The sequence below is a fragment of the Anabrus simplex genome, chromosome 9 (assembly GCF_040414725.1).
Source record: "Anabrus simplex isolate iqAnaSimp1 chromosome 9, ASM4041472v1, whole genome shotgun sequence".
In the NCBI taxonomy this organism is placed as follows: domain Eukaryota; kingdom Metazoa; phylum Arthropoda; class Insecta; order Orthoptera; family Tettigoniidae; genus Anabrus; species Anabrus simplex.
The window spans coordinates 85,839,820-85,867,062 of record NC_090273.1 but is presented as its reverse complement, the minus strand read 5'-3'; the positions used below and the strand labels follow the sequence as shown (position 1 = coordinate 85,867,062).

At 38.9% G+C, this 27,243-nt stretch overlaps 1 protein-coding gene across 1 annotated transcript in view; it reads left to right on the top strand.

Moving 5' to 3' along the window:
• Positions 1–8,597: 8,597 nt before the first annotated feature.
• Positions 8,598–27,243, top strand: part of RfC3 (replication factor C subunit RfC3) — a 71,307-nt gene continuing 52,661 nt past the window's right edge. Inside the window, exons 1-4 of the mRNA XM_067153466.2 lie at positions 8,598–8,752; positions 8,887–8,951; positions 16,854–16,981; positions 21,450–21,612. Coding sequence (XP_067009567.1) covers positions 8,670–8,752; positions 8,887–8,951; positions 16,854–16,981; positions 21,450–21,612 — 439 coding nt within the window. The 5' untranslated portion in view covers positions 8,598–8,669. The remainder of the gene's footprint in view (positions 8,753–8,886; positions 8,952–16,853; positions 16,982–21,449; positions 21,613–27,243) is intronic.

Sequence of the window (27,243 nt, the reverse complement as noted above, 5' to 3'; positions counted from 1 at the left end):
AGAGTTGACCAAGAGAAGTCGGATAGGATAGATGAAAGTGAGGAGCCTGGCACAAGTAAGTGGAAGCAATGCCAGGGCTCAGCTAAGGGCCCCGTGGTCGCCAACCCACGCTCCAAAGTCCAGAGCCGCTGGGGCCCCTTTTAGTCGCCTCTTACGACAGGCAGGGTATACCGTGGGTGTTATTCTACTGCCCCCACCCACAGGGGGAACGAACCCGGGGCCTCTGGTAAGAGGCAGGCACGTTACCCCTACACCGCGGGGCCGTCTGGTTACTTTCGGGCCTCCTTATTTTAGAATTTGACATAAGGCACTCTACATTGATTCCCGGCACTGACAGAGTTAAGAAAGTCATGTCATGGGGAAGATACAGCCTTGTTTGTGGGTGCAGGAGAATTGGCCTTGAGTCTCCCGTAATCGAAATATCTACGACCTGGAAGGTAGTCACCTGCATGGGGTGTAGTACCAAAGTGGTTCCTTTTTTTTTAAGAAGACAAATTAAATGAAGATTCTACTTCCTCACAAACGAAGAACGATATCAATTTTACGAACAGTTTCAATAATGCAGCCTGTTTATGTTAAGAGTACAGAAGCTATGATTGTACATGGTAACAATCAAAACTCTACTGAAGTTCCGTCACCGCACTCAGTAGGACCGGCTTTCTTTTCATATTCACCGGACGAGTTGGCCGTGCGGTTAGGGGCTGACAGCTGTATGCTTGCATCCGGGAGATAGTGGGTTTCAAACCCCACTGTCGGCAGCCCTAAAGATGGTTTTCCGTGGTGTCCCATTTTCAAACCAGGCAAATGCTGGGGCTGTACCTTAATTAAAGCTACGGCCGCTTCCTTCCCACTCTTAGCCCTTTCCTTTCCCATCGTCGCCATAAGGCCTACGGTGCGACATAAAGCAAATTCTAAATTTTAAAAAAATACAAAAAACTTTCCTCAACCCCTTCCAAGGAAAAGTTGTATCCACGCTACTGGCATGGACTTACTGAAATTATTTTGTCGGTACGCCACTGTATCCACTCACCATTTAAGGTACAAGGTAAGCCCGAAGAATGGTTGGATACTTAAAATACACCACCATAAATGACGCGGTTATGGCTCAATAGTATAAAGAAAGGTAAGGGACGGGTTCTAGTGTTTTAAGTAGAATCCGTATTAATAGAACGTGACTTCCCATTTTAAAAATGTTTCATGCATCGACTGCGATTCAAGCCTGGGCCGTCCTGATGAGAAGATAAAACCAATGGAACTGAATTATCACGCCCGCCAATTACAAAATAAGTAATTTAAGTAATTTAATAGATATATATTTACCAGATATTGTAATAGGAGTTGAATCATGGCTGAGAAATGATATAATGGATGCAGAAATTTTCTCACGGCACTGGAGTGTGTATCGTAGAGATAGGATAGGAAAGGTGGGAGGGGGAGTTTTCATTCTGGTGAAAGAAGAATTTGTAAGCTACGAAAAAGTTAAAGATGAGACACATGAAATTCTAGGTGTAAGGCTCATTTCTAAAGATAATAGGCAACTTGATATATTTGGAGTGTACAGATCGGGAAAGGGTAGCACTGATACGGATTCGGAATTATTTGATAGGATAGTCAGCTATGTGGGAAACGACATGGAAAGAAATGTGATTGTAGCGGGAGATCTGAATTTGCCAGATGTCAATTGGGAAGGAAATGCGAACGACAGGAAGCATGACCAACAAATGGCAAATAAGTTAATATGGGAAGGACAGCTGATTCAGAAAGTGATGGAACCAACCAGAGGGAAAAATATTTTGGATGTGGTGCTGATAAAACCAGATGAGCTCTATAGGGAAACTGAAGTAATAGATGGTATTAGTGATCATGAAGCTGTTTTTGTGGTAGTTAAAAATAAATGTGATAGAAAGGAAGGTCTTAAAAGTAGGACTGTTAGGCAGTACCATATGGCTGATAAAGCAGGTATGAGGCAGTTTCTAAAAAGTAACTATGATCGGTGGAAAACGGTAAATAAAAATGTAAACAGACTCTGGGATGGGTTTAAAGAAATTGTTGAGGAATGCGAAAACAGGTTTGTACCTTTAAGGGTGGTAAGGAATGGTAAAGACCCACCTTATTATAATAGAGAAATAAAGAGACTAAGAAGGAGGTGCAGACTGGAAAGAAATAGAGTTAGAAATGGCTGTGGAAGTAAGGAGAAATTGAAGAAACTTACTAGAAAATTGAATCTAGCAAAGAAGGCAGCTAAGGATAACATGATGGCAAGCATAATTGGCAGTCATACAAATTTTAGTGAAAAATGGAAGGGTATGTATAGGTATTTTAAGGCAGAAACAGGTTCCAAGAAGGACATTCCAGGAATAATTAATGAACAAGGGGAGTGTGTATGTGAGGATCTTCAAAAGGCAGAAGTATTCAGTCAGCAGTATGTAAAGATTGTTGGTTACAAGGATAATGTCGAGATAGAGGAAGAGACTAAGGCCAAAGAAGTAATAAAATTTACGTATGATAACAATGACATTTACAATAAGATACAAAAGTTGAAAACTAGAAAAGCGGCTGGAATTGATCAGATTTCTGGGGATATACTAAAGACAATGGGTTGGGATATAGTACCATATCTGAAGTACTTATTTGATTATTGTTTGGCCGAAGGAGCTATACCAGATGAATGGAGAGTTGCTATAGTAGCCCCTGTGTATAAAGGAAAGGGTGATAGACAAAAAGCTGAAAATTACAGGCCAGTAAGTTTGACATGCATTGTATGTAAGCTTTGGGAAGGCATTCTTTCTGATTATATTAGACATGTTTGTGAAATTAATAACTGGTTCGATAGAAGGCAATTCGGTTTTAGGAAAGGTTATTCCACAGAAGCTCAACTTGTAGGATTCCAGCAAGATATAGCAGATATCTTGGATTCTGGAGGTCAAATGGACTGTATCACGAGTGACATGTCTAAAGCATTTGATAGGGTGGATCATGGGAGACTACTGGCAAAAATGAGTGCAATTGGACTAGACAAAAGAGTGACTGAATGGGTTGCTATATTTCTAGAAAATAGATCTCAGAGAGTTAGAGTAGGTGAAGCTTTGTCTGACCCTGTAATAGTTGAGAGGGGAGTTCCTCTGGGCAGTGTTATCGGACCTTTATGTTTTCTTATATATATAAATGATATGAGTAAAGGAGTGGAATCGGAGGTAAGGCTTTTTGCGGATGATATTATTCTCTATAGAGTGATAAATAAGTTACAAGATTGTGAGCAACTGCAACGTGACCTCGAAAATATTGTGAGATGGACAGCAGGCAATGGTATGTTGATAAACGGGGCTAAAAGTCAGGTTGTGAGTTTTACAAATAGGAAAAGTCCTCTCAGTTTTAATTACTGCGTTGATGGGGTGAAAGTTCCTTTTGGGGATCATTGTAAGCATCTAGGTGTTAATATAAGGAAAGATCTTCACTGGGGAAATCACATAAATGGGATTGTAAATAAAGGGTACCGATCTCTGCACATGGTTATGAGGGTGTTTAGGGGTTGTAGTAAGGATGTAAAGGAGAGTGCATATAAGTCTCTGGTAAGACCCCAACTAGAGTACCGTTCCAGTGTATGGGACCCTCACCAGGATTACCTGATTCAAGAACTGGAAAAAATCCAAAGAAAAGCAGCTCGATTTGTCCTGGGTGATTTCCGACAAAAGAGTAGCGTTACAAAAATGTTGAAATGTTTGGGTTGGGAAGAATTGAGAGAAAGAAGAAGAGCTGCTCGACTAAGTGGTATGTTCCGAGCTGTCAGCGGAGAGATGGCGTGGAATGACATTAGTAGACGAATAGGTTTGAATGGCGTCTATAAAAGTAGGAAAGATCACAATATGAAGATAAAGTTGGAATTCAAGAGGACAAACTGGGGCAAATATTCATTTATAGGAAGGGGAGTTAGGGATTGGAATAACTTACCAAGGGAGATGTTCAATAAATTTCCAGTTTCTTTGAAATCATTTCGGAAAAGGCTAGGAAATCAACAGATAGGGAATCTGCCACCTGAGCGACTGCCCTAAATGCAGATCAGTATTGATTGATTGAAATATTTACCCGCACTTTTGATGGTGCCATTTGAGGTTCCAATCAGTCCCCGGGCATTTGACAAAATCGAACTTGGGCACGCATCCGCGATTGTCTTGTTATTGTTAGAATAAATTTAAAAAATTCATAACTTACCGAGGATGCACATAGTTTTGGCTTCTCAGTGACAAAATAGTCCTCCTTCAAAAAGAAGTTACTTATATTGCATAAAATGGGAAACTAACGTGCAGCTCAAAACCCTGTCACAGTCTTCCTAATGCTGGAACTTAAATACAGCACATCTCTCAACCACGGTACAACCCGAGGATCCCTAGGACTTTGTTGTTTCCTGGAACCGATGTGCAAAAGCTGACACGATGTTGTTAGCTTGCAACTGTTTCTGGCCGTGACCCCCGTCATCTCGGTGGTCACGTTCCGGCCCCATACTGAGTAATTCTTTGCTAATTACCCTTTTCCTCATGTCTTGAGATTTGTCAACACAAGGTTACATTCCCAATACTGAGGCCTCTATAGGGAAATATCCCCGCGCATCACAATCCTAAGTGTTTTTCCTTTCATTCAAGCAGTACAAATATGGAGAATTGTGTATGGTCCTATTGAGCCTTGCTAGTAGATTCTTTGTCGCTCCGTTAATTTAACATTTCGGCGATAGTTTTTAAGTTGTTCCTACCGTACGTAAAACAAGGGCTGATCCTCGCTCTAGTTTCAGGAAACGCCAGTGTTTTGTTATTCTAAAAGTGTGTTGTTATTTGATAACTCCCGCTGCCTATTTAGTGTAGGGCCTATACGGTAATGAAAAACAAAGCGAGTGCACGTAGGGTTGTAGGATGTTATAGAGTTTGTCTTAGTTTCATATTCATTATATTGAGTACCTACAGATCTGTATGCGGCGAGAATAAAATTCCATATATTATATATATAAAATAGTTTAAATTTTTAAAAATCTCTGTCTATCCCCTTACTTAGAACATGCTCTGCCACTGGTTGGCAGTTCATGGCTTCCAACACAAAGTGGGTTCAACAAAGTCCTATCACAAGCCTAACAACACTTGTGTGTGCAAGTCAACGCACGAGAGATCTTACAGTGAAACGAAATGACAGTCTATCACTGGGATGGCCATTGAAAACAGTATTTAAATGTGAAGGTAAATTTTGCAACTATGAAAATGAAAATCCAAAGCTTGTTTCCAGTCATTCAATGAATGCAGTCCTCATCTAGTGACGAGGATAGGATTTGTGCCGGTTGCCAAAGCCTGTCGCACTCCTCTGCGGCAATGATTAATGACTGACAGGTGAAACTAAGGTTAGGTTGAATGGAGAATCCCACATTCCAACATTTCCCATTATCCAGCTGTAGCCGGGTAGGGGCAAATATGGTTCCTCTCTACTTTGTTCGGTCCCTCCACCACTCTTCCTCGAATAGCCTACTGTGTCCCAGTCCAGGTTTCTTTCTCTAATACTGTATTGGATTATGTCCTTCCATTTCAGTCGTGGTCGTCTGCGGCCTCTCCTTCCTTCCATTTGCATTTCTATATCTTCTTTTTTTTTGCATTCTTTCATCACACATTTGCTTTATGTGACCAAACCAACTTAGTCGTCTCTTCTCTATTCTATCATTCATTTTTCCACTCCAATTTCTTCCCGGATTTTCTCATTCCTTACTTTGTCTCTTCTACTCTTCTGTATCATACTCCTCAAGAACTTCATTTCGGCCGCCTGTATTCGACTCTCATCCTTCTTTGTCATTGCCCAAGTTGATAATATTAATAAGATAAAATGTTCCTTCATGTTGGGTCAAACCCTCAACAAGTCAATGTTCGAGATTGAGATAAAAAATCTGACTTAAGGGATCTTCCTTGTTCAAAAGTTGGAGAAGTATGCACTTTGAACATCTTGATGATAGATTTAAAACGTAATATTTTAAAATACGATGATCGGGTGACCCCCTCGGCCAATACACCGCTCAGGAAGCACATTCCCATTAAGACATGTATTGAAATTAAATCGACAATAAAATAAACACCAACATGGCACCCACACTGGCGAGAAAAGTCGTTGAAAACAGGTTTGTGAACTTACGGAAGGGTGTGGAGCAAAGAGGGGAAGCGATGCACCAAGGATCATATAAGATCATTTATGCACCACCCACCGCCGTCTCAATCTCTATATACTGCCTGCTCTGTGCCGCGAGAATTGCGTTTAGAGCGACATTGCAAATGGCAGCACTTACCGCACCCGGAGCACATGTTGGTTAAATGAGAGTTGGTCCGTAACACCAATATAAAATGAAAACTAATCCTTAACATGTTACTAATTGAGATGATAATGCACATACAGAAACTAACATTTCACATTTGAGCTTGGCTTAAGATATAGAAACGTAAAATTTATAAAATCTTACCAGTTACAGTAGTTATATCAGGATCATCCCACGCTGCATGATACACATAAATTTCAGAATTTTCTCGGCACGAGTAACGGAGTACCTTTTCAGTCCTTTTCTTAATGTTATTTACCAGCAGTGGACGCGGAAAGATTCTATCACTATTTCGCTGACCTTTTGTTCATGACCAGTTTTCAGGATACGTTTTATAGCACATAATGCAGTGCGTGCGTTCGTCATATCATTAAATCCACCACCCAATCTCACTGAACTAAATAGAGCTTCTATTGCGTCTCCAGAAAATCATCTAGTGAGAATATAAAATAACCGATTTTGTAACAGATAAGGCACACATTCCACTATAGATTTCACAGTTAACGAGACAGCATCTGCCGTTTCATTAGTCAGACACTTCAGTTTTTTACGTTTTGATTCCAACCGAATTACTTTAACGTACTCGATGAAATTATCATTCAACCATTGTAAGTATTTTATCTGCTGGTGAACAGAAATGCAAACAATCTGGATTGTTTTGCCGAAAGACATTACAGTAATCATTTCTGAAATAAAAGGGATAGATCGAAGAGTTCTAAGCCTTTAACGAGGAAGTAGGCAGCAGGACTAGAGAACTTCTTTGAAAGTCGGATTACAAGAAAACACAACAGTTTATTCGTGAGAGCAGGAGATTTTACAATATCTGTGCCGCGTACACCTTCATCATTGACCACGCAAACGAACTTGTCACTGGTTCGGTCGTAGAGGAGCCGTACTTAATTAAGCCATTTTAATCTGCAATCACTGTTACACTCCTCTTTGTTGGTCTGATAGTTTTTACATTCAGCTCTAAGTCTTTCCTTCACTAATTGGGAAATCCCGACAAACACTGTCAACATTTTCCATTTAGGCTACTTGTCCAGAGTACTTGGTGACAGAGCTGACACTAGACCAGGAGCATATTCGTAACCGTTTGGGATACTATTCCCCACGCCACAGGATTTTCCGCGTGATTTATTCTGACTGCCCGTATTTTGTCTTGCGAAAATTATGGATTTGATTTTAAAAAGCGTTCGTTTTTCCTTTATATATGGCTGCTTACTTTATTCAGTCGATCAATTTCTGGGTTGTCTTCGAATTGTCTCTGTAGTCTTTTAACTTCATTATGGTTAGTCATCAGCTAATACCAATATAATGGTCCGTTATTGGACATTTTAGGTTCCCTATGGGAATCAACATCTACATCATTAGTCATCAGCTGTTATAGCAGTCTCAGAATTCTCGATCGGAGCATCTAATGTCTGATTTTCTGATCACTGCTGTCATTCTTACTCTTTGGAATATCGACTTGGATTGATACATCGTTGTTCAAATTAATTTCGTACTCGTCATCCAATGTATTTCCTGCGGTTGAAGAGCTTGTTTCATCACAGATTTCTTCCGAAGAAATATCTTGTCGCTGTCTGGTCTTTCGTGGAACTATTTTTCTGGTTTGAAGATAATGGGGATAATTCGAAGACCGACTAGGCACGCTCTCTTGCTTCAATATATTTGTTTTTGTTTTATCTTTTATCTCCATCTCTAAAATTATGGCTACAAACACTAGAATAATCGGATGAAATTCGTTGATTACTCTTGGTTGATCCTTGCCTAGATATAGCGTTAAGCCATTTTCCCCCAAGTTGTTTATTAGGGGGGATAACAAGAATCCTCACACCTGAAGAATTTGGATTTCCTGCCTTTATGTACAGAGAGGAACACAACAATTAATCATTTTACAACCAGAAACACAAACATAAATGCTCGATGCAAACGCACTGGAACACAATAACGTAGGTACGGAGATAAGTTGGGTGCGTTAGCTGGCGCCCCTAGCGGAAGTTCGTGACACTAAGAGCTCACGCTGAGAAGCATGTTAACCGAATATCATAGAGCAGGCAGTATATAGGATTGAGACGGCGGTGGCACCACCTTAAAACCTCCGATTGTTGATTAAAATGGACAATTGACGATTCGTTCTGATCGAACTATAACACAAGCGGCTATCGATAACTTACGTCCGATTTGATCCGATTGTTGATCAAAGGGGACGATCGACGATTCGTTGTGATCGAACTTTGCATTTAGTTCGAGATTTAGGCGGGAATTGGTACATCGTTTGTAAATAACCCCTCATTCTCTTTGACTGGATATTTTGGACTTGTGATTTCAATCAGAAATGTCCGACAGCGAAATAGAAGTTGTTGAGAATAATGCGACCAAAGTACCAGAGATCTGCGAACAACCGAAGAATCTGCCATGGTGCGTGAGCTATTAAATGTTGAGAAATGCCTTTCATGTTTACCGTAATATTCAGGTTTAAAAGAGCCATGCCGTGAGTTACCTTTCGTTAAGGAATGTAATTTCTTACTTAGTCTTTATTGTGTGTGTTATAGGGTTGAGAAGTATCGTCCTGCTGGTCTTTGTGACTTGGTTTCCCATGAAGAAATTGTGAGAACACGTAAGTAGACTAGTGTCAGTATTATATGTTTTGTTTGTAAAATGTTTTACTTGTTGGTAATGCGTAGGAATTGTTTTGGTTTGATATCAAGATTGATTATGCGTGCTTGATGCAGCTTCCTAAGTTAACCTTTTGCTTCCCGCTCTCACTTTCACTCTCGCATTGTAGTTTCCAGTGTGAAATGAGAAACCATTTGCTGCATCTGTTTTAGAATAGAATATATAATTAAACTATTGCAAGGCTTCCATATGATGTAAAAGTGTGTGGATGGCTAGGTTGTGCACTTGTCTTGTGTGCTTGTCTTAAATACTCTTTTAAGTTGCAAGTCTGTTAATACCACATTAATGAGCTGTCTTTTAACCTAATATACTGAGATATTTTAAAACCAATAATATTCAGAGTTCCTGAAATTTCGGTGTCAGTTCCAAGGATCCTGGAATGAACCTGCCACAAACATTGGTGACCATTGCTCTTCTGTCTTCCGTAAGTGTGTATGCTCCCCATTCCTATTGGCGCCTTGAGCAGGGGTAGATAACTAAAATTCTGTGATGAATCAGTGTGTCACGAACCAGTACTTATCAGAACATGTATGAACAAGAGGAATGGCATTACAGGTTATAAACTTCATTCCATATAGACGGTTAAATTTTTCCAATAATATAAATAATGAAAACCAGAGGAATGGCATTAAAAAAAAAGTTTTCTAACTTCCCAGCTTCTTCCCACCAATATTCAGGCAGGCTGTTCTACTGGGTATGCAGTATCTGTTGGAGATGAGTGGCAACATAGGAGAAAAAGCCCATCACAACAAACAGTAGGCCTAGTCAATATAATGTTGATGATCAATTTTATAGGGGTTCATTATTGCGGGCTTCCAAATTTAGTTTTCTTCCGACTCTGTGATATTAGGGTATCCAAATTAAAGGGAGTCCTACTTCTTCCCTCCATGACTTCCCTTCACGACTTCTGTTTTCACGAACACATACCACTAGGGAAATTTTCAACCCTAATTTGGTATATCCACCCATAATACAAGAGCTAATCTCTTACTGCATAGGTTGCCAACTAGAAAATTTGCTACAAAAGGTGAAGATAAATTTAGAAAGGCTGTTAGTAGCAAGAATTTTTGAGAATTCCTTAAACATATATAAAAAGGCAACATCTTACTGGGATAGAGTTGATCAGTTTTTAAAACTTTAGTTGCTGGTTCATGAAATATAGGTTGGAGATCCAAATTACTGTACTGGTGGCTCAGATGACCTCACAATGCACTGAACTCACTTGCTAATATCAGCATATTACGCACCACAAAAGATGAATGACAAAGACGAAAGATAAGTTGGAGCTACAAAATGCCTTTTTCTTCTTGCCCGTGCGGACAGTATGTGTCGCAGTCATGGGAAAGAACCTCTCGAAGGGAGTGTTTCGTGATAGAGATTGGCCTGAACAATTAGGCCTAATTTATTTTCATCGAATGTGGCCACACATCACAGCTGCCCAGTAGAAACAAAGGAAATTGTTACATTTTGTACTTTCAGGCTGTTCGGTTTTAATTCTTCTATGAGGGTGAATCAGAAAGTAAGTTACACTCTAAGCTATGGCCATTTATGAAACCACCTACACATAGGCAACACGGCTATGACAAAATACAATGTAAGTTCACTTTTCCACATAGTCCCCAAGAGACTGTAATTATTTCTCGGAACGGTTAACCATCTTTTCTATTCCAGATTCATACAAATTACCTCAAGCGCTATGTAACTACCTGGAGACAGCTGCTTTCACCTCCTCATCGTTACGGAATCGTCGTCCACCGAGACCTCCCTCTTGAATTGCTGCAGCAGTTCGGACGTTTGGCGGGCCGTGTGAAGTGTTGCGTTATCGTGCAACAAAATCACAACGGCGCTCAATTTTCCCCGCTGCTTTTCTTTAATTGCCTTACGCAACTGGTTCAACATTTGACAATATGAAGCCAAGTCGATTTTCATGCCTTTCAGCATAAATTCCACGTGCACCACACCCTCCATGTTAAAGAACACTGTCACCATTACCTTTCCTGCTGAAGGTTGGACCTTGGTCTTCTTTCGTGGTGGTGGTGTGGTGTGCACCCATTCCATCGATGTTCTCTTTGTTTCGGGGATGAAGTTGTGGACCCACGTTTCATCCCCTGTGATGATTCACTGCAGGAACTCGTTGCCCTCCACAGAATACCATTACAAAAATGCCAGTGACAATTGGAAATGTCCCTTGTGAACATCGGTGAGCAGATGTGCGACGAAATCCAAGATGCTGGTGAACAATGGAGAACACTGCTATACGAAATGTTCAACAAGCTGGCAATTTCCTGCAGTGTTATGCGCCGATTCTCGCTAATGATCCCATCCACACGGTCAGCATTTGCAATGGTAATGGACGTTGTGGGCCTTACTTCACAATATTCATGTGTCCAGCGTCAAATTGCTTACACACCGAGCTTGATAGCTGCAGTCGCTTAAGTGCGGCCAGTATCCAGTAATCGGGAGATAGTGGGTTCGAGCCCCACTGTCGGCAGCCCTGAAGATGTACCTTAATTAAGGCCACGGTCGCTTCCTTCCAATTCCTAGGCCTTTCCTATCCCATCATTGCCATAAGACCTATCTGTGTCGGTGCGACATAAAGCAAATTAAATTTTTTCACCTTTGTAAAGTAAAGCAAAAAAAAAAAAAATTGCCTACACCACTTTACAATACCTGGGCGAGGAATTGCACGCTCGCCGTATACAGCAGTGATTTCGCAATGAATGTCTCTGCAATTGAGCCATTTAGCCCATAGAAATCTGATCATTGCACGCACCTCCAATTTTTAGTGAACATCCAGTTGCCGCCGCGCCTATGAGCCTAGCCTGTTCTGCACGCACAACATGACAGGATACCACACCAACCTTCCTATTGGATGTGTCAGCAGTTACTGTAGATCGCTCCGCATCGGCCATGGTCACGAGACACAGCGTGCTGTCAGGGCGAGGTAGTGTGTAACTTACTTTTTGATTTGCTCTCGTATATAAGTGGGGCAGGTTGGTAGGACCCCAGCAAGTATTGAGGGAGGATTTGTCCTCTCTGATACTTCAAGTATTGTAAAATATTATTTTTCTATTATTCCTAACCAGTAACCAGAGGGAAGAAGAGCTAAAATTCTAAAAATGAAGAAAAAAGGCAAAACAAGTCTTGGCGAATGAAAGATGAAAAGGATACCGAGGGTCACACACTTGCATATCCTAATGACATTTAGAAAAAATACAAGCAAGGTCTAATACTTTAACTAGCCCTGCATGGCAATATTGAGAGATGGGTCTAAATGCACTAATATATGCCTTATTACTTGCTTGGGAATTGACAGTTTTGATGGTATATAGGCCTACATTATATTTCACAATGATACAGAATAAAAATAAATGCCAGAGCCAAATTACATGGTTAGAATTCAGTGTTCTCTCTAGGACCTTTTTAATGGGTGCACCGCCCTGCCGTTTTTACAGACCACCCGGCTAACATAACCAAGATATGTGCTAGTTACATAGTATTAATACATATTTGAGCCATTGTGTGCTCCAGATAAAAATGTAGATACCAGGTGTATGCATAAGTTTTTGCCGGGTTTTCTGGTAAAGAAAACACGCAATTTTCAAAGGAAATTCATTTTTTGTTTATCCAAATTATTGGCCATCGGCTTCTACACACTTCACTCATCTTTCAGGTAAGTTATGAATACCATGCCAGAAAATCTGCTTGTCATTTGCCGCAAACCATTCGTCGAGTCATTTTCCAACTTCCTCGAAATTACTGCGAGCGCGTGCCCCATTGATGGGAAGAGCTGATAGTCAGATGGCACCAGGTCGGGACAGTACGGCGGGTGCAGAAGGATATCCCATCCAAGCGATTTCAAGGTGTCTTTCACTGGTTTTGCTGTGTGAGATGGCGCAGTGTCGTGCAACAAAATCACTTTGCCATGTCTTCTGGCCCATTCCAGTCATCTTTTGATCAGTGCGTGATTTAAATTAATCATTTGTTGGCAATAGCGTTGTGCATTAACGGTTTCGCCGGGCTTCAAGAGTTCATAATGCATAATACTGCTCTGGTCTCATCAGACACAAAGCACTGTCTTTCACATTGAAATTACCACATTTAAACTGTCAAAACCATGTCTCACATGGAGTGTGTTCACCATATGTTTCTACCAGCAAACCTTTTACCTTTGATTAAATAAGAAAAGCAATGCGTGCTGTAAATGTTCTTCTACAGGCACAAACATCGACATGATCACAGAACGATACAACACAGGCGCTAGTGTTTGGCAGACTCAACTTGTGTGTGTTCGTAGGTTAACGTCAGACGAACAAACTGACGCATGTGTCAAATTCATACGCTGTCTATTGATCGCCGGCGCCATCTCTTAGTGAAACTGGAAAAGACTTATGCATACACCTGGTACTGTAAAACCTTGATGAATATGGTAAAACTATGATAAATCTTAATTATTGTCAGTTTTATTATTTAGCTTGACTGTCATGTAGTGTCGTGCAAAAACGGTGTCTCGATCAATGTGCAATCGCATGCCAGCACTCGAGTCTGCACGACGTCACACAGCCGTATGACACTCCACAGCAACCGAGTGGTAAGCCCCGGTGTTACATGATTATGATCGAGCTGTAGAATACTAGGAGTACAAACTAGTCTGTTATATCTTATTGGTGATAACAACACTAAAACAATTCAGTTTTGCTGTTAGTGTTTACCTGTCTGATATTGTTAATGCCCTGAGGGGAATAAATTGAAGTTTTATAATATCAATTTTTTTACGTAGTATTCCCTGCCCGGCTACTAATTACTGCCACCCGGCTGACAACATATTCTTGGGAGAATGCTGGAATTTATTTATGAAAAAAGATCTATCTCCCTCCACTAAGAGGTGAGTTTTAAAGATTAGCCACAGAGTCAGATGACAGTAATAATTTTGAAGAGACTGCTATGGCACAAAAGGAAGAAAAATACATTCAACTCATTATAGAATTACGTTACAGTAATGCTGGAAAAAAAATTTGGAAAACTTTTATCTCTTGATCCATTCTAAGACACCCATTAAAGAAAGAAAAAATGCAACAAGATTCCTACTCTTTATCATCCAAAGTGTCCTAAACTGCTGCTGCAATTTAGAGAAAAATAAGATATGATGCATAAATTGTAGTAAATTAAATCTATTACAACAGTTATGGTCCGTTTCAATCTAAGTTCTGTAGCTGCGTTGAGAGACTTCGTAATTAGAACAGTGTTTTACAATGGTGATTCTTAGTCGTACACACTCACACATTCTCTCTTCAGCAAATATGTTGGTAGATGGTCTGCCTAGACTATACTATTTATTATTTACCTTTCACCTTAACATCTATTTATTTATTTATTTATTTATTTATTTATTTATTTATTTATTGATGTCTTTGTGGCGAAGTTAGGGCTCTTGGCCCTCTCTTACACTTAACCACATGTACATGTTTCGAGAATATTTATGCATTCTCTTCCTTAGCTAGTGGATTAAAATTCAGTATACAATAAGACCTGATAAAATAGGGGGGCCCCCCATTAAAAATTCAAAACTAAGACCATTACAATGTAACATTTAAAAAATTTGTATGGTAAAAAACATGGAATTAAAATCCCATCTTGTCATGTACAATTAAAAACACAATATAGTAATGTCTGATTAAATATTGGGTACAGCGTCTTATGGTGATATGAGTTCACAGTATCCTTGATCTTGCAATGCTATCTTGCAAAGTTCAAATAAAGTTGAGTTAAGAATAAATAAAATTGCATTAAAACTTGAAGTCCTGCCGATATCCGCCGTTAATAGGTGTTAAAATAATGTCTATATGAATTAAAATATTGACATTATATAGACATTATTTTAACACCTATTAACGGCGGATATTGGCAGGACTTCAAGTTTTAATGCAATTTCATTTATTCTTAACTCAACTTTATTTGAACTTCGCAAGATAGCATTGCAAGATCAAGGATACTGTGAACTCATATCACCATAAGACGCTGTACCCAATATTTAATCAGACATTACTATATTGTGTTTTTAATTGTACATGACAAGATGGGATTTTAATTCCATATTTTTTACCATCCAAATTTTTTAAATGTTACATTGTAATGGTCTTAGTTTCGAATTTTTAATGGGGGGCCCCCCTATTTTATCAGGTCTTATTGTATGCTGAATTTTAATCCACTAGCTGAGGAAGAGAATGCATAAATATTCTCGAAACATGTACTAGATGTTAAGGTGAAAGGTAAATAATAAATAGTATTGAATAGGCGGACCCATCTACCAACATATTTGGCGTTATTAAGTCAATACGGATCCAATACCGGCCACTATGGTCAAGATTATTAATAGTCATTCTCTCTTGTCGGGCTGAGTGGCTCAGGTGGTTGAGGCGCTGGCCTTCTAACCCCAACATGGCAGGTTCGATCCTGGCTCAGTCTGGTGATATTTGAATGTGTCTAAATACATCAGCCTCGTGTCGGTAGATTTACTGGCACGTAAAAAGAATTCCTGTGGGCCAAAATTCCGGCACCTCGGCGTCTCCGAAAACCGGCAAAAAAGTAGTTAGTGGGATATAAAATAACATTAATTAATTCTCTCACTTTCTCTCTATAGTGAGTATGTTGGGTATTTAGCCCGAAGGCTGGTTTGATCCTCCACAACTCTGCCAACAGCTGTTATAGATGTCCTAGGTGTCACTGAAGAGGCATACTAGTGAAATGAGTGAGGTAGTTTCCCATTGCTTTCCTCATCAGGCCAGAAGTTGCTATTATATACCAGTCTTCCAAGCCCACTGAAATGCATGCAACAACCGACCCCATGAGCGATATTTTCACAACTAATTAATACTTTATTAACGGTAATATCATTTTACATAAGAGTAGAGAAGAATAAACGAAACAAAACACACTAAAAAGAAAGTTAAATGGAGTATAAGTAGAAAAATATGTACAGATATATACACAGGTTATATTACAAGTAATCACAGGAAAGTAATAGTCAAATTTGGAGATTATGTAAGTGATTTCTCAATTTTGACAATGAGCAGTTAAATATATCAATATCCAGTTTGTTTAGAGATCTTGACATTCTTTCAATTAGCCCATTGAATGCATAGTTACTGTAGTTCTATGCCAATTTGTAGACAATGTATTCTTGAACCTTGTGCATCTGTGTGGTACATGTACGTTAATTTTTGCAAGGAGTTGTGGACAATTAACCACGGAATGAAGCAATTTAAAAATGAAGAGTATATCCAATAATTCATGGCGTTGTGACAGGCTATGCATATTTAAGGACTGTTGTAAGGATATATAATCAACATTATCATATGAGAATCCTGCTGTAAATTAATATAAACAAAGAAATTTATGTTGTACTGAATCTAATCTATGGATAGAGGTCTGATGAGAAGGGTTCCAAACAGGTGTACAGTTCATAATAAGGACTGGCTGCATAAGAAAGGGTATTACCAGCATCGCTCATACCTCGGTCACTTTCATATTGTCAAAGCCAAGGATGAGACTAAGTCAGTTCAATGAAAGTAACAAATTTATTCTAGCCAATACCAGAAGACATGTATACATTACATCCCACCAGCAAAGGCATCTCTATGGTGTATCTTCAATTTTAGATTTCATCCTAGGTAGAGCCGCATCCTCGCAGGTATGCGGGTTGCCTTTTGGCATCAACTCGAAAGATCTACACCAGGGCCATATGCCATTATTATTATTATTATTATTATTATTATTATTATTATTATTATTATTGTTGTTGTTTTTGTTGTTATTTATAAATGTTTATGTTTTCTTCTTTCAGTTAAGAAATTTATTAAGGACAGGCAGTTACCTCATTTACTGTTCTATGGACCTCCGGGTACTGGGAAAACAAGCACTATCCTTGCTTGTGCCAAAGAACTGTACAAGCCAGCTCACATTGGGTCTATGGTGAGAGTAATGTTATTTATATTTTTTGCTTACCTGGGTCTGAAGCTATTAGTGCCACATAATGCCTAAGAAGAATAATTATTGCAGTTATTTTATCGGTTAGTATCTTGCTTGATTCATTGTCATGAAATACGTGTATAATATAGAGTATTTCTTTTCTGCTATATATGAATATTGAGATATTTCCTCCAGTTTCCTTCCCAGATCTGCAAAGTCCATCTCTGTGATGGGGGTTCTTGGTCTTCCCATTATCCGATTTCCTGCAACATGCCTCTCCAAGTTAACTTAAGCTGTCCTTGTTGGCTCCGTCCTCAATACTTGCCCTAACCACCTCAATCTGGATACGTTGACCCGATCTCACAGTGATATCTCAATCCAAGCTTTCTTTCTCACCAGCTCATTCCATAACTTGTGTTGTTGTTGTTGGTGTGTTTTTTTTAAATTATACCTGAAGAATTTCATCTCAGATGCCTGTAACTTTGATGGTTCCTTCTTAGTGAGCGTGTTTCTATACCATAGATTAAGATCGGTAAGTAGTGATTAAACACCACCCGCTTTGTTTTTGTTGGTACTTTGTGGTCCCAGAGGAGTGTTTTAATTGCCAGTAGAAGTGAGAGTGCTTTTGCCCTCTATTCGCCACCTCCTTTGTGGTGGCGAATTGAGAAATTACACTGCTGAGGAGGTATGTAAAGTTTTTGGCAATTTACAGTGGATGGTTTCCTACCATGATGTTCTCTGGTCATCCCTCTCTGTTTATTGCCATTGCTACTGTTTTGGTTTCACTTATCTCAAGATTGAATTCCTGGAACTTAACCTTCTCTTCATTGAGTCTCAACTGTACTTGTTATTCAGTTTTTCCTCAGATCATGATATCATCAGCGAAAGTCATTGCATTAAGTTCACCGGTGGTTTTCTTGATATTCTTCATTATGTCATCCATGATGGTGATAAACAGTAATGGAGATAGTGCACTGCTTTGCTAAACCTCACTTTTCGTCTCGAACCAGGAGGAATGTCCATCCCCAAATTGCGCACAGCTGGTACAGTGCTCATACAGCATCTGAACTTCCCTCACCAGTCTCCCCAGCACATTCCTCTTTCTCAGGCATTCCCATATCTTCTCTCTTGCAATGCTGTCATATGCCTTATCAGACCCCAGAAAAATCATGAATAGATTTTTACCTTTCTCCTAATATTTCTCCATTTACATAAATGGTTACTGAAGAGTAGAGCCATTGTGGACCTGTTAGGCCTGAAGCCATACTGTTACCTTTCTAACTGTGGCTCTAAAATGACTCACAATCTGCTCTCTTAAGATCTTCTCGAAAATCTTAAGCCGATGTGTGTTATTCCCCGGTAGTTGGAATATTTTGTGCAATTTTCTTAAATATAAAACTTAGACAGAGGATGGTCAAGTGCTATATATGGTCAGCCTTGCTATATGGTGTGGAAACATGGACTCTCAAGAACATATCAGTGAAATGCTTGGAAGCCTTTGAAATGTGGATCCACCGTAGGATGCTCAGGATTTCATAGGTTGCATGACTAACGAACCAAGAAGTACACAAAAGGGCAAGAGCAAGTCCGGAACTCGTTCAAACATTAAAACACCGGAAGATCTCTTACCTTGGCCACATCCTTAGAAATGACCGTTACCTTATCTTACAGCGGATTGTACAAGGCAAATTACAGGGTCGAAGAGGTGTCGGTAGGAGGTGAAATCATGGCTTTGAAACATCAAAGAATGGACTGGAATTCACAGTGTTGAAAGACTTTTCCACCTAGCAAGAGATCGTACTGCACCCTTTCATTGGTTGACTTCGTTGGTTCCTGGGGATTTCCCTTGCGGTGGCATCTTGAGGGATGCTTTTGTTTCTGCCCGTGTAATGAGAGGTTTCTCTGTGTAGGTTTAAACAGCTGGTTCTGTTTGTTCTCTGATCAGCTTCTGACCTGTTCAAAGTAGGTGATCAGATTGATTCCTCAGAACCTCTCTGATGTCATCTTCCTTGGCCAGGTTTCCATTGGGATCCTCAGTTGCCTTGATGGTTTGAACTGCATTCCTTTTGTTTTTGATTACCCTGAACAATAGTTCCATATTGCCTCTGCTGTCTTACTTCACTTAATGAGTAAAGTTCTCCCAGCCCTTTACCTTCTCTTGTATACGTAAATTGTCAGAATAAAGCAACACATGGTCTTTGCATGTAAGAAACATATCTAATGTACATTGCTTCTTCTTTCGTTCCAAATTACGTACAACAGTATCCATTACACCATAATAGCTCTAGCCTTTACCCCTTTGTGAAATACTTTCCATTACATTTCGATTGATATCTGCAGGTATTTCTTCCATTCCTCCTATAACATAGCAAACAGTTCTGTAGCTGTTTTGAGGTTGTCAGGCCCTCAACCAGTGCGGGTTTAGATCAGGGCTTTGGACCGGCAAATTGATTTTGTTCACAAACATTTGGACAAACCACTTGGTTATGGCTTTTGGGCTTCGGTATTTGTAGTTCAAGGAACTAAAACTGGTGGATCAAGAAAAAACCATGAAGAAACAGAATTTCACCTTAATGCCTCGGCCGCCAAATTTCACATTGGGAACAACGAACTCGACAGGTTCATACATGTCCATTGGACTGCCACGACATGTAGCATGAGCACTCTCTTCATTTGATGCTCTTCCATTGTTTTAGAATCTTCAGATTGTGTGTTTTTCACCATCTTAATTGGTGGCAAGCATTAATTTTAGCAGTCGTTTTTTTATGTGCTGCAGCTCACCCATGGAATCCAAGTGCAAACACCTCCCAACAGGTGATACCGGGTTAGTTACTGCTGCCCAACACTAGGCGTTGGCGTTTTATAACTGGTTGCATACTTAGCTAAAACTAGTCCTTTCGCATTCCGGACTTGATCGGACAGTGGTGGAGTTCACTCCAGGTCTACTGTAATGATTAGCGAAAAAGTTGATATTTGAGCAGAAGATATATTGGAAATGAAACTAGGCTACAAGTAATTACCATATTTAGACATGATACTCTATAGCCTTTTGGGCTTATGCCGCGTCAAGTAAAATAAAGTGAAATTCTTTATGTTTCGCAGACAACTGTGCTCTGCGTCATCAGAAGAAATCTCGACTGTCCACAAGAAAGGCTTCTTAAACATTGTTTATTGAGTAAAGTTCTTCCAGTCCTTTACCTTTTCTTCTATACGTAATATTGTAATAAATTGTTAGAATAAAGCAACACATGTACTTTGCATGTAAGAAACATATCTAATGTACACTACTTCTTCTTTCGTTCCAAATTATGTTCAACAGTATCCATTACACCATAACAGCTCTAGCCTTTAAACATTGTTTAAGAAGCCTTTCTAGTGGACAGTCGAGATTTCTTCTGATGACGCAGAAGCACAGTTCTCTGCGAAACGTAAAGAATTACCCCTTATTTTCTTGATTGGCACGGCATAAGCCCAAAAGCCTATACAGTATCATGTCTATAAGTATAGGCAGTGAAAGCATCAATGACAAAATTACCATATTTGTAGGAAGCTATTTTGAACATTTTTTCATGTCATTTTCTCATAGAATGAGCTAATACTGATATAACTGCAGGAAACCATTTCTAATTTATTTATAATTTACTAGCTGAAACCCGTCAAGACATGATGGTTAATGGGGTAAATATTATTATTGAATGATTTCCTTATATACAACATTACTTGTACTTTATTCTTTTACAATTTTCTTTACGTCGCACTGACACAGGTAGGTGTTATGGCAACGATGGGATAGGAAATAGCTAGAAGTGGAACCGAGGCTGCGAATAATCTTAATTTAATCTCATCATTCTTTTATTATTATTAATGTAGACATGATGCTGTATAGGCTTTTGGGCTTATGCCTTGTCAAGAAAATAAGGTGAAATTATTTACGTTTCGCAGGGAACTGTGCCCTGCGTCCTCAGAAGAAATCTCGACTGTCCACAAGAAAGGCTTCCTAAACAAGGACTCTTTAAAATTTAGACATTATAATAGAGGTGGAAATGGTACATTCATTCGCCACCAGATGGCTCCCAGGACGTGGCACAACACTAGCGTTCGAAGCGGAAGCTGACCGAACCATCAGACTAAGCGGTTCATATAACGTGTGTACGTAACATATGACATGACAGGTGTATGATATAGACACAAGCCTGGAATGACACATCTGGCGCCGAGGAACGTACGAATTTGGAAAACACCGAGACGAAATAACAATAGTGAAAGGACAGGGAAGGGAACTACCTATGTAAATTCTTAATGGCTGGCAACCAGGTATTACTTAATTGATAGCCAGTGTCCCTGTTGAAATTGTTAGGATTTCTATGTATTTCCACAGCTTATTTAGAAATAGGAAAGGATTTCCACCTATCAGTACTTGTTTATTGCACCAAACAATTCCTTTTTAAAAATTTTTTTTTTTTATTTACAGGTACTGGAATTGAATGCTTCTGATGATCGTGGAATTGGCATTGTGCGGGGTCGTATTCTCAACTTTGCCAGCACAAGAACAATATTTTCCTCCGGGTTTAAACTTGTGATTCTTGATGAAGCAGATGCAATGACTCATGATGCACAAAATGCTCTGAGACGAAGTAAGCTCCTTTCAGTTATTTTGTGTCATAACATTTATCTCTGTAAGAGAGCATTGTGTTTGCCATGGTGTGTTTAAACAGGAGGTAAAGGTTGTATATATCTTGAACTTCTCCAGTATAGTGGATTCTCTCGACTGGTTACTAGATGGAAAACGCAGAGAGTTGTTGCCTATAGTGATGTCTCTTTTTCTGCATGGTTTTGAAGTGTAGAAACTAATTACATTTTGTGACGGGGTATCAGGGTCCTCAAAACACTACAAATACCAGTATACTACAGTAAAATCCAATATAACAAAAATTTTGGTGACCTCAGAAAATAATTTGTTATAGTGAAATAAGTCAATTCTTAAAGAATTCATCTGTTGTTATATCTGTTGCATGATCTACATTAATTCAGTTTGAATTTGCAGATTAAAAAGAGCTTAATATTGATTATATGATAGGAAAATTAGGATATACTGTATGTGTACGAGGTAATGATATACAGTAATTGCAAGATTTTTGTAAATTTTTACTTTGTTTCGGTAAATTATGTTGTGGATTTTAGTTTTTGAAAAAGTCTGTTATCTTCTGAACATTCCCAGACACAAAAGAACATTCAAGATGGTCACCAACCACTGCGCATGAATTTAAAACATATTCAGGCACATCACTTCATGACAAAAGAAAATCTTGAAGACGGTGTCATGTTTGTTACGTGCACAAGAGTTGAATGCTGTTGTCAAACACTTTGAGGCCCATCTTCCTCTTTCACCTCATTGTCATGTGCATTTCTATCGTTCATAACGTCTATCACAATTTCATCATTAGTGTTTTTTTCTAGACTAACACGTCACAGTCCACGTTGATGCAGTCAGCAAGATTCACACTTGTTGGCACATCCAGCATTTCACACAAACGCTTCCTGTTTTCCTCTGTTTCTGCGTCTTCTAACACTTTATAAGATTTCTGATGTCATCGTCTGCATAAATCACTCCAGCTTTTCTAAAGTAGTTTGCAGTTATTTCTTCTTCATGCAGCACTGAACATCTGCGTTGCTTACAATATGTTAACATTAATGTGTCTATTTGAGGCAATATTACAATGAATATGCCGGACCACACAAGCAGATGTTCATGCTGTGCAGAGGAAGAAGAAAAGAGGAACATTACCATCTGTTGACACTTCAAAATCGTGGTAGGAATACCATAAGAGCAAGTTAAGGGAGAAGAATCAAAATGCTAAAGACCATGGAAAGACAACAGAAGGAACAGAAAGAAGCAGCAATGATATTACAGTAAAACTTCATTTATAAGTTTTCCAGGGGACCAAAGGAAAAGGAACGTATAAGTGTGAAAAATGCTTAAATGAAATTCTGAAGCTTAGTTATATATATTCCAAGGTATGAAACATTATAAACAAAAAAAGAAATGCACCCAGATAATTTAAAAAAGTACCAAGAGAGGAAAAAGAGTCACTTACGGAATAAAGTAGTCCGTTATCCTGTTGGAATTTTGTTGGCCGCGGCCACGGCGTGAACAGTATTCTCAAACCAGTACAATTCGGCCATTATTTCCTCAGAAACGTTATGGCGCATCACAAAATGTTTGATAGCCCATAGAGCATTGACAGCATTAAAGTTTGTAATGGATTTAAAATTATTCTTCGCGATGGTACGATGCATTTGGTTATGTGTCTATTTTCTTGTCTGGCCCACCGTGTATTCAAACTTCAGAATTCCATGGACTTCTATAATTGATGATGGTGTGCTATCTAGCGGTCGACTTGGAATTTAAGCTGCGAGGTAGCTAGTTGTGGTGCTATCTGGGCGCTAGATGTGAAGCTTTCTCTGTCGTAGTCTGTCGACAATGCAGATAGCAGTTGTTCCGATTATTGATTTGTAGTCTGAAGACGGAGGAACCTATTCTCTACTGATTGTGCTTTAAGAAGACTAGTAAATCAAGATGCAAGAAGAGGAGATGGTCGAGAAATTAGACCATGGGTGATGGATTGCCCATCTGGGCGATAGGCCTGAATATTTGGTTATCCTTCTGAATTTTTTTTTAATTGTATATTTGTTTTCTTCGACCTCCTAAGTAAGGTGCATCCATCTTTGTAGTGAACTAAGCGACCAAGGAATGGATTAGATAATTGTGTTAATACGCGGAGATATTTAAATTCGTATGTGAAATTGGGCATGTGTTTTTAAAAGAAATTAACTTCCTAAAACAGGTCTTCATAAAAATCTTGTAACATGATAATATTTGTTTTAGGCTTCAGTGTTGTAATGATCATGTTGGCATTTGTTTACCTTCTTGACTTCAATTAATTTTAGTTTGGTGCACCAAAGCAAGTTATTTTTTTAATTATAATATTTTCAAGCGAATGTCGGGCTACTAAAATAGAATCTGTGCGACTTTAATGTAGGACTTCTAATGACTTCCTCGGTACTTCAAGTGCTTGTTTTGATTTCGGTGCTCGTCATCTGTTACATCTGTGTAACAGAATGCAAACTTACCGTGGCCATGCCGTGTTGACATTGACATTTAAGTATCGTCGTATTATTGGAAACCATTATTCTGCTGATTTTTGGTGTAGATGTTTGTGCGTGTGGAAAGTTTTTCGTTGAGTTTGATTAATTCATTTGGTTTAAGCTACCGTTCATTGGTGAGTATTTGGTTATTTATCCTAATTATGGATTTTTGCCCTTGTTTCGAATAATTTCTTGGTATTAACAGAAGGCATGCCTTTTCTTCGATTTGATTAATTTTAAATGCAGGCCTGGAGTGACCGAGAATTTCATTAGGAAAGTTTTCAAGCTTCTTTCAAAATAGTTGTCTTAAAATTTTAAATCACCAATTGCCCTACGTTTGTTTATTTTCAAAACATTTACTTCATCCTGGCAATTTGAGTCAGTGTTAAAATAATTTATTTTCAATTAATATCCTTAATTAATTTTTCTGAATGGTGTGCACGTTCATTGTGCGGTGGTAATTCATTTGTTATTTTGTTTGAGATCGAAAATTTTTTTAAAAATTATTTTCCTAATTAAATTTGGTTTGATCAATTTATTTTGAGTTATTATTTCAGCCAATTAATTAAGTAAACTTATTTTAAGATGATTCGCTTGACCTCTTGTGTCCAGAGCTTCCACAGTGTGCGACGGCCTTTTGATTGGGATAATCGTAAGTAGTCCTTTACTTATTTTATCCCTGGTCGTGCTAACACTCTTGACATTTACCTTAAGTTGTGAGAGTGTGTTTGGTAGCAGAGCGTGGTTGCCTTTGCAACTACGTTCTGTTATTCTCATTATTTGTGTTGGTATCAGATTGTGTAGTTTTCTGTACAGCTACGTTCTGATATCTTGTGGAAGCATATTTTTCTTTCTTGTTTATTGTAACCGTTGGCTATGTTGTCAGGCCGTTGATATCACCTTGGCTGAAATAATAAATCAATTGAGACTAGTTAACTAAACTTGTGAAGGGAAAGACAGGCTTGTGTGGAGTGCTAACCTTGGCGTTTTCTGTTTCATATCAAAATGAGTGCACGTGCCGTGTTGTTGCCAAGAATGCTGAGGAAGGGTGAGCTGTTGTACGAGCTCGATATTCGGGGTTTGGTGTCCACTGGTTCTATGGAAGGCGATGTTAACTTGCTTCTGGCCTGCCTTGATTCCCCTGTAGATCCAGGTAACATGAGCATCGACTTGGGTAAGTCGGTGCAGGCAATGTCCAGTTCTATTAACGAATTATTAGTGTTTGTAAAACAGTTAAAAGAGTGTAATCCATCAGATTACCAATTGAGAAGATTAAAAGCTCGTACCAATCACTTTATTAACAGGGTGCAAGATTTGATTTCTCTTGGACCTGAAGGTGAATTGATGTCTCAATGTACTTCGTTATTAACTTCAGTAATTAATGTTTCGGTTGAACTCGATTTTATGATTAATATGAAGAAGGTTGGTCAGTTATCATTAAGTGATGAGATTGAAACTAATGAAGGTAACAACCTTGGTGCCACTAATGAGTTAATTACTTCTCAGACCGTCAATAATCCATCCTTATCTCATTGCTGCGGACTTAGTCCTGCGGTTGAGAATTTGTTGATTAGGTCATGTTCGGCTCCTAATTCTATTAAGGATCTTTTCAAAAATGTAATGACCTTTTCTGTAGATTCCATTGACGAAACCATCAGATTCCTGCGGTTTCTAGTAGAGTTATCTGAGTCGGCTAATGTGTATTGCATGGATGCCCTGGGAATTTTTAGAGTGTTATTTCCCAACTGTCAAGGTGTTCTTAAAAGAGAAATTTCTAAGGCTATTAGCAGTAATTTAAGTGTAAATGAATTTCACGAGTTGATCTTGGCAAGATTTATTCCGTCCCTTGCGTTGCAAAGTCTGGTTCCAAAACATTGTTATAGGACGCAGTTCTTGCATGAAAATCTATTGGCCTATGTCTTGGATTTGAAATTTTATTGCGAGGTTTTTAAAATCATGGTACCGGAAGAAGAGATGGTAGCTTGTGTAATCAAAGGCATTACTCCTCAATATCGGTCCTTTTTATCTTTGACTAAGTGTCCTAGTAATTTTGGAGAACTTGAGGAAGCCTGTACATTTGCCGAGGATGTAAAACATGGAGATGAGTCCCGGCACACTAGGTATCCTCCTCCCTCTGTTTCGTGTAGGACTAATAATTTTACTACTCATCGTGTCATCTCTTCTTCATCCAATAAGGGGTATGCTTATGGAGCTAAGGAGCACCCGAGAAAATATTCATCCTAATCTCTGAGCATGGCCTTCTATATCTGTTTACTTGTGTAAAACGTTAGGTGGGTATGGTGTGCTGTGATATGTGGCACTCTTTCATTATTATTAGTTGAGGTCTGTTACCTTGACATTGATGATGGTATATATTTATTTGGTCTTATTACCTTTTTCTAACCACTGTTATTTTCATGTCGGTAACTGTACCTTGATTGTTGATATTGGATGATCGGGTGTGCACGTCATGATTTCTTGAAAATTTATTTAATCAGTGATGTAGCTGTGCGCTTTGGTGTGTTTTATTCTGAAATTAATGAATCTTATCTGACTTATTAGGTTATTTCTTAAATTTGGTTTATTTACCTACTTCTAATGTGTAGTGAGCTTGATGTGTGCCGTTATATGCATCCACTCTTGTGCGATCAAGTATGGGTTATGTCACAATCAATTAGTGATATATTTTTTTTTGCCCTTGTGTGGAATTCGATATGAATACCATCTACCTTGTATGACTATCGTTACTGACCTGGTTGATGTTTTGGTTATCTCTATATGTCAACTGTTTATTGGGCAGTTATCATCATGGTTGAGCCATGTGGATCAGTATCTGATTGGGATGACTTGTTGGTCTTGTACCTAAACCTTGGAGTTTTTACTGGTTTTCCCTGTCTTAATTATTGCTTGCATGTGTTCTGCTATTCTGATGTGTCGAAGCCCTCTTACCTTGGTTGTGAGGTATTCATCAGGTGTTTGAGCCACTTCAAGTTTCTGTAATCGTGATCTTCTTGGTTGAGTATTAATTAATTTACCTGGCCTTTCTTTATTTCTGTTTGTTTTCATCCTGGGGTAAACCTTATTTGGTGATTGATGTTTCTCATGCCTGACGGTCCCTT